Source organism: Drosophila guanche, unplaced genomic scaffold, assembly GCF_900245975.1.
Source record: "Drosophila guanche unplaced genomic scaffold, DGUA_6, whole genome shotgun sequence".
NCBI lineage: Eukaryota > Metazoa > Arthropoda > Insecta > Diptera > Drosophilidae > Drosophila > Drosophila guanche.
In genome coordinates this window covers 979,058-985,986 of record NW_022995755.1, presented here as the reverse complement: position 1 = coordinate 985,986, position 6,929 = coordinate 979,058, and the positions used below count along the sequence as shown (strand labels likewise).

Genomic DNA, 6,929 nt, shown 5'->3' with positions numbered 1-6,929 from the left:
AGTTAAACATATAAAATACACAAGAAGAGCTCAATTGAGGAGTCCCCTTCGTAATCGGCAATGGCAAACGCATTCTATCCTATTCTGCAGATCTTGTTCTGGCCGGGAAGCGCACCGAAACATGTTTTCTGGCTTACTCAGCTTTGGCCGGCAATGTCTTTGCCCGCTGCAGGCCGCCGTTCGATCTTTTGGGCAGACAGCGACCGCTCTTTTGTCTAAATTTAGTTTATGGCTTGATAATTGGCTTTTTCGTTGTTCTCTTTTTGTTGAGATTCGTCGTCGCCGCATTGAAATCGAAATGAAAATGGAAATAAGATATGTATGCTCACCGATTGAACCAATTTATTTCAATTTCGCACATCGACGGGAAACGTTGTGTTCGCGGCAAACTCCCAGATTTCGATCAGTTGTGATTGATAAAACTACGAAATGGGGCAACAGCTTGCGAAACTCATTTGGATATTGTGCTGCACTCTGTGCCTGCTCCGATGTGAGTTTCTTAGTACATTCAAAAGACTTTAGAGTCGAGGCAGGTTCGAGAAAGGGAATTCAATTAAAGAACCGACAGCTTAGTGGGTCATGGTCAATCGAACTAGAAATTCCCAGCAGCAAATGTGCTGGCATCATGCTCGGCCAGCGCCGCACAAAGCGAAGGGCAATAAACCGCGAACAAAACTTAACCAAAAAGTGAGTGTGTGTGTGAGTAATTGCCGGGGCACTTCTGGTTTGGCGCTGGCCGACATTGACCTTGGCACGAAAGACAGACAGACAGACTGTTGAGTAAGCATTGTCATCCCCAGCCCGTTCTCGTTTCAGCCGATTTCGTTTGTGGAAGCTTGGCCGCTTGCAACTGCATTCGCATCCGAGAGTGCGCTGCATTTACTCGTCTTCTGCTGCATCATCGGCCCGAAGAGCGTGAAGTCGTCTTTGCGAAGGTACACGCCGCTGGTTGTGGCTTTGACGGACTCGACCCGCTGGTGTGCTGCCCCCAGCGCCTGCGCCATGAGTCATCAACGGTCAGGCCTATGCGCATGCTACGCTTTGCCCCACCGAACGAGCGCTGGATATGGGGCGACAGCACAGACCTGGTCCAAGACGAAACAGAAATGAATCTTCATGATTACTGGGACTTCAAGGAGCAGAGAAACTGTCCCCAGCCAGTGGATGCCGAGTTCTACGATCAACGCTTTGCCAGCGGAAGTCACTCCTTTCACTACGACATCGATCACGGCAGTAGCGATTGGCAATCCTCGCCGCGTCCTGCCCCAGAGGATAAGCCTATTGTGTTTCCTGGCGATCTGCGCTTCCTCCGACACGGCGGCGACCCGGAGACCAGTACCGACGTGAGTCAGGGTCCACCCTTGGCGCCTTTTACCACGGCTCTGTCACCGACTGCCACGTCCGTTTCGTTACCTACTCCTTCGCCTGTAGCTGCTGTTCCTGCGCCAGTGGCCACCTGCGGGGTTAGCATTGAGAGCCGTTTGCTTGGAGGAGACCAAGCCACGGCCGGACAGTACCCATGGCTGGCGAGGATAGCCTACCGAAACAGAAGTGAGTGAAGTGAACAGAAGTGTGTAAGGACACACATAGACTCCTCGGGACTGCTGGAATTTAGAATTTTAATTGCGAACAAAACGCCTGACTGTAGTTTGATGCTTGGATTGGTTGTATCCTGTATTGGGTGTGTTCTGGATTCTGTGTTTATCTGAGATTTGTATTCGATCCTTTCTGGCGATCCTAGCCCAGCTCATTGGCCGCAACTCCTAGACTGATGGTCGTTGCGACTCCAACGGAGAAGAGTGCCACAGCTATGCACAGACCCATTTTTCCTTCCTTTCCTTCGCCCTGACCACGATCATCGTATTGACCACGGCCACGTCCATCTTTATATCCTTTAGCTGTTGGACCGACGCCATATGCATCGTCATCGGCACGGGCATCATCATTGTCTGTGTCGCCGCCACGACCATCGTTATATCCTTTGCCATAGGGTCCTTCATTGTCTGTGCCGCCGCTACGACCGTCAGTATATCCGCCAGTTCTGGGGCCGCCACGCCCATCAGGACCCATTCCAGGTCCACCGTTGCGACCGCCGCCAGGTGCACCGTAAGGGTCTCCGCCGGGCGTGTCGTTCGGGCCAACGCCATGTCCGCCAGTTCCAGCACCAGGGGCACCACCTGCATAACCCTTCGACTTGGTAGTGGGGCACATTTCTGTTCCACATGGATCTGGACCGCATGGCCGACGACGGGCATCGGGCGGTCCGCCCGGCTGTGGACCTTGTTGTCCAGATCCTTGGTTAGCTCCATTACCAGAGGCTGGCAGATTTGCCTTTGTCACACAGGGACATCCTTTCACCTCCATGTTATCAATAGGGCGCTGTTGAATGAGACGAAAGAGCATTAATCATTCAACCCAAACCCGTTTCAGGCAGCAGCCGCATCAGCTACCGCTGCTCGGGATCGCTGATCGCCGGCAACTATGTGGTGACTGCCGCTCATTGTGTGGTCAACCTCGTGGGTGATCTAGAAGTGTAAGTATTGTGGCAAGTGACCCCATTCTAATCTAAGCTTAACTCTCATTCCCAGCTCCCACGTGCGGCTCGGTGATGCAGCGGCCAGTGCGGAGGATGCCTCCAATCTGTTTGCCATCGACCAAGTGTTGGTGCATCCAAATTTCGACCAGCCACGCTATGCCAACGACATTGCTCTGCTGCGGCTTAACAGTACGGCCAGTAAGTGGCATACTAGCAATCTCCCATAACATAACCAAACACTAAGTTTCTCGTCTTTCCAGATATATTCACGCCCATTTGCTTACCTTTGAACAGCAGTGAGACACTCGGGAATAGGCTGATTGGGCAATCGGGAGTTGCCGCCGGCTGGAGCACTTCAAATTCGGAAGGTTCGTTGTTCGTTCTTGTTCGTTGTCCGTTCTTCTATCTTTATATCTGAATTATTAAAGCAGAAAACGGCTCACGTTCGATTTGACTGGATTTACCAGTTGCCTGACTGGTTACTTGTGCTCCCAAAAGGGAAATGCAAAGCCTACGATGATCTGTTCCCATATAACATATGCTTACTTTTTCGACTTTTCAGGAAATTTATCCTCCTCCACTTCGACATCCTCCTCCACGGTGCGATTTATACGGCTGCCCATTGTGAACACCACCAGCTGTGCGATTGCGTATGCCAAGCTCAGCGAGAACTTCCAGCAGCCGATTGTCATCACGCCCAGTCACCTGTGTGCCCAGGGCCAGCCGATGAATGATGTGTGCCGTGGCGATAGCGGTGGACCCTTTATGGACGATGGCACCTCTGGCCTGTTGGCCTCCAATGGACGCTACACGCTCATTGGCATTGTGGCCTTTGGGCCGACTTTGTGTGGTGTGACCACAATTCCGGGTGTTTACACGCTGGTCAGCAGCTTTTCGGACTGGATTCAGAGTAGCATCAGCAGGACGGGCAGTCCTAATCCCTGACCGGCAGCTACTTAGAGCGGCGTCCATCCAAAGCTTTCAATGCCAAAGTCTAATAATAAAAATAAAATAAAAAGCCGAGCTCAACTATCTTCATACCTGATACGAATTTATTAGCGAGAGAGCAAAAGCTTCGTCCGCTCAAAGCTCGCAAAGCTCAAGCTTCAAGCTCTCCTCTCACCTATCCACGGGAATTCCGTTTTAGTCATCGTATTTTTAGTCACAGCTGAAGATCAGCCCCCACATTATCGCGGTGTTTATTTTGTTATCAGCTTAACCAAGCTGCGTAATCATCGACGACGTCTTGAGAAAGGATTTAGCGAGCACAGACACTGCATGAAAAATGTTCAACAAAGAGCACATCTGTTTAATTTTTGGGATTTTGGCCAGCTTGTCAACCGTGTCCGGGCGTAAGTAAACATTGAAGATGGTAGAATGGCGTGGAGTGGAGGGAAACACAAACGACTGAGATTGGCTTGTGCTCTGGGCCTTCGCATGTCTTCTGAAACCCCAAAACCTGTTCCATTGCCTATATCTAATGCTAATAGTTGTTAGATATTCATCGAGCGGTTTCGCCACAGCAAATTGTTGTTTACTATTGGAATTAGAATTGAAATATAGTATTTAATCGCCCCTGCAGAGTTCTATTTCCCCAATGAGGCCGCACAAGTGCCAAACTATGGCCGCTGTATTACGCCCAATCGGGAACGTGCACTTTGCATTCATCTGGAGGATTGCAAATATCTGTATGGTGTGCTGACGACGAGCCCGCTACGCGACACCGACAGACTCTATTTGAGTCGCAGCCAGTGTGGCTATACGAACGGAAAGGTTTTGATCTGCTGCCTGGATCGGTATCGGGACACCAGCCCAAACACAACGCCGCAGACTGTGCAGCCAAACATCACCAACAGCAATCTGTTGCCGCTGCCCGGACAATGCGGCAATCTGCTGTCAAATCGTATTTACGGTGGCACCCGCACCAAAATTGATGAGTTCCCCTGGATGGCATTGATAGAATACACCAAAAGTAAGGCATTGAAGATATCCATAATGGCTGACTTTTTTTACTCCATTCCCTTCTGTAGCCGCTGACAAAAAGGGCCATCATTGCGGTGGCTCCTTGATCAGCACTCGGTATGTGGTGACGGCCTCGCACTGTGTCAATGGCAAAGCGTTGCCCACCGACTGGCGATTGACTGGCGTGCGCCTGGGCGAGTGGGACACTGCCACCGACCCCGACTGCGAGGTGGATGTGCGGGGAATGAAGGACTGTGCTCCTGCGCATTTGGATGTGCCTGTCGAGCGCACTATACCGCACCCCGAATACATTCCCAGCTCTAAGAATCAGGTCAATGACATTGCATTGCTGCGTTTGGTCAGACAAGTGGAGTACACAGACTTTGTGCGGCCCATTTGCTTGCCCCTTGATGTGAATCTACGCTCGGCCACGTTCGATGGCATTACCATGGACGTGGCTGGCTGGGGAAAGACGGAGGAGCTTTCCTCTAGCAATCTCAAGCTCAAGGCTGCCGTGGAGGGGACCAGAATGGACGACTGCCAGGCCGTGTACAACCGCCAGGACATAATGCTGGAGGATACGCAGATGTGTGCCGGTGGCAAGGAGGGCATCGACTCGTGTCGCGGCGACTCCGGGGGTCCGTTGATTGGCCTGGACACAAATAAAGTCAACACGTATTATTTCTTGGCCGGCGTGGTCTCGTTTGGCCCCACACCCTGCGGCCTGGCCGGCTGGCCGGGTGTGTACACGCTCGTGGGGAAGTACGTTGACTGGATCCAAAATACAATTGAGCCATAAATTTTGTCTAAGTGTAATTGTAAGCGACAAATATCTTGTAAATTGTAAATAAATACGAAATAAATAACCTTCGCGCCCATTTTATATTTTCGCGCTAAATAGCGCATGTGCAGGGCTGCCATATCCCCCGAATATCTTACGTAAGGAGCTGCCAGACCTCGCGCTTTCGGTCAGTTGTAAACACGAGAAAATATGTTGAAAAATATCTGCGTAACACAGCTAAATTTTCTAAAAAGTGCATCCAGCCTGCAGCAGCAAGTCCGGGTAAGTAGTGTTGCCATCGAGGAGGAAACTTCCATTCAAGACTTGTCCGTTTGCAGACCACTTTCATCCTGAAACGAAAATATGAACCGCTGCTGCACAAAACCAACGAGCGGCCCCGGCCTATGCGGCCAAAGCACTTTATCTATGAGCTGGTGGAGGACACGCAAGTGAAAAAGCGGCCGAACATGGAAGTCGTCTTAAAGACCTTTGTCGAAGGTGTCGGCGACAAGGGTGACGTAGTGTCCATGAAGCCTCATTTCGTCTACAACAAACTGCTGCTGCCTGGACTGGCGGCCTACAAAACGCCCGAGAACATTGCCAAGTACGCGAAGACAGATGCCGAGAAGTCGGCGGTGAAGCACAGCTCGGCGTATGCTCAACGGACGGTCAACATGCTGGAGACCATTGTCTTGGCTGTGGTCATGAACAAGGATGAGCCGTGGGTACTCGAGCCCTGGCATATCAAAGCTTCGCTCCGCAAGGCCGGATTCCATTGCAAAGAGGAGTGCATAACCCTGCCGAAGGAGCGCATTGAGGGGCCCGATCTCAAGAAGGAAAGCAAAGACTTCCAGTGCATCATAACCATCAATAAGCTGGAGCAGGCTACGCTCAAGTGCCGCCTGCACCATTGGAGCACTGATCCCAGCGAACGTTTGCCCTACGTGCTGGAGCATTGGAAAATGCAGTCCGAGCCGCTGCTGGATGTTGGCTCCCCTGAGAAGAGGCCTTAAAACTAAGAACAATAAAGTGTTACATAATGTGTTACAAAACTGTTTTATTTATGAACAGCGTGGAAAACAAAGAATATTTATTTTAACATTTCATAATTTTTTTTTTTTTTTTTTTTTTTTTTTTTTTTTTTTTTTTTTTTTTTTTTTTTTTTTTTTTTTTTTTTTTTTTTTTTTTTTTTTTCTCTCTCTTTATATTTACAATCTGTTTTTAAACAATAAGTAAATTGTATAATTAATATTCAATTAACAGAAATAGCAGTTTTCCAATGAGCCCTGCTATTATATATAACATCTTTTTAGTTTGTTAAATTTATCTATCAGGGATATCGAGAATGTGGTATCTTTTCAGTCTTCTTACTGTTAGGCTATTGTCTAATAGACTTAAGGCTAAATTATTTTCGTGGTTGTGGAGTCTGTCGATGTATTTCTTACTGGTTTTCTTTATTTCTTCTTTAATGGTTGGAATATTCAGATCTTTGTGGATGTTTGCATTAGATACGTAAAACGGAGCATTGACAATTTGTCGCAAAGTTTTTGATTGGTTTACAGTTTACACTGCCAGATTAGAGTCAAGAACAAAAGGGTCTTCTTTCCCCTCTAATTATTTCAAACCCCTTCCCTTGGCTGTGGTTTTGCT

The 6,929-nt window shown here is 49.1% G+C and overlaps 4 protein-coding genes across 5 annotated transcripts; 3 read left to right on the top strand and 1 right to left on the bottom strand.

Annotated features, from left to right (window-relative positions):
• The first annotated feature begins 160 nt into the window (after nucleotides 1-160).
• On the top strand, nucleotides 161-3,569 carry LOC117589732 (CLIP domain-containing serine protease 2). Of its 2 annotated transcripts, XM_034281907.1 has the most exons (6): nucleotides 161-490; nucleotides 817-1,551; nucleotides 2,431-2,533; nucleotides 2,589-2,734; nucleotides 2,797-2,904; nucleotides 3,099-3,569. In XM_034281907.1, exons 1-6 carry the CDS (start codon nucleotides 430-432, stop codon nucleotides 3,479-3,481), a joined length of 1,536 nt encoding a protein of 511 aa, XP_034137798.1. In that variant the 5' UTR covers nucleotides 161-429; the 3' UTR covers nucleotides 3,482-3,569. The 2 variants fall into 2 exon arrangements, with proteins under 2 accessions (XP_034137798.1, XP_034137799.1); XM_034281908.1 differs by lacking the exon at nucleotides 3,099-3,569 and having other exon boundaries at nucleotides 2,589-2,738; nucleotides 2,797-2,899.
• Nucleotides 1,606-3,043, bottom strand: LOC117589739 (ctenidin-1). Its single transcript, XM_034281917.1, has 2 exons — nucleotides 2,821-3,043; nucleotides 1,606-2,379 (listed from the first exon to the last, which is right to left on the bottom strand). The coding sequence occupies exon 2, from the start codon at nucleotides 2,362-2,364 to the stop codon at nucleotides 1,738-1,740; it is 627 nt and encodes a 208-aa protein (XP_034137808.1). The 5' UTR covers nucleotides 2,365-2,379; nucleotides 2,821-3,043; the 3' UTR covers nucleotides 1,606-1,737.
• A 114-nt stretch (nucleotides 3,570-3,683) lies between the features above and the next one.
• LOC117589622 (serine protease easter) lies at nucleotides 3,684-5,376 on the top strand. Its single transcript, XM_034281709.1, has 3 exons — nucleotides 3,684-3,888; nucleotides 4,119-4,508; nucleotides 4,567-5,376. Exons 1-3 carry the CDS (start codon nucleotides 3,822-3,824, stop codon nucleotides 5,295-5,297), a joined length of 1,188 nt encoding a protein of 395 aa, XP_034137600.1. The 5' UTR covers nucleotides 3,684-3,821; the 3' UTR covers nucleotides 5,298-5,376.
• A 55-nt stretch (nucleotides 5,377-5,431) lies between these two features.
• On the top strand, nucleotides 5,432-6,316 carry LOC117589624 (39S ribosomal protein L9, mitochondrial). The gene is made up of 2 exons (XM_034281711.1): nucleotides 5,432-5,561; nucleotides 5,618-6,316. Exons 1-2 carry the CDS (start codon nucleotides 5,490-5,492, stop codon nucleotides 6,290-6,292), a joined length of 747 nt encoding a protein of 248 aa, XP_034137602.1. The 5' UTR covers nucleotides 5,432-5,489; the 3' UTR covers nucleotides 6,293-6,316.
• The last annotated feature ends 613 nt before the right edge of the window (nucleotides 6,317-6,929 follow it).

Coding starts and splice junctions, on each gene's coding strand:
- LOC117589739 (XM_034281917.1), bottom strand. CDS start 2,364: ATGGAGGTGAAAGGATGTCCCTGTGTGACAAAGGCAAATCTGCCAGCC.
- LOC117589624 (XM_034281711.1), top strand. CDS start 5,490: ATGTTGAAAAATATCTGCGTAACACAGCTAAATTTTCTAAAAAGTGCA. Junction 5,562..5,617: donor GCCTGCAGCAGCAAGTCCGG/GTAAGTAGTGTT, acceptor GTCCGTTTGCAG/ACCACTTTCATCCTGAAACG.
- LOC117589732 (XM_034281907.1), top strand. CDS start 430: ATGGGGCAACAGCTTGCGAAACTCATTTGGATATTGTGCTGCACTCTG. Junction 1,552..2,430: donor GATAGCCTACCGAAACAGAA/GTGAGTGAAGTG, acceptor AACCCGTTTCAG/GCAGCAGCCGCATCAGCTAC. Junction 2,735..2,796: donor GCGGCTTAACAGTACGGCCA/GTAAGTGGCATA, acceptor TCGTCTTTCCAG/ATATATTCACGCCCATTTGC.
- LOC117589622 (XM_034281709.1), top strand. CDS start 3,822: ATGTTCAACAAAGAGCACATCTGTTTAATTTTTGGGATTTTGGCCAGC. Junction 3,889..4,118: donor CTTGTCAACCGTGTCCGGGC/GTAAGTAAACAT, acceptor TCGCCCCTGCAG/AGTTCTATTTCCCCAATGAG. Junction 4,509..4,566: donor ATTGATAGAATACACCAAAA/GTAAGGCATTGA, acceptor TCCCTTCTGTAG/CCGCTGACAAAAAGGGCCAT.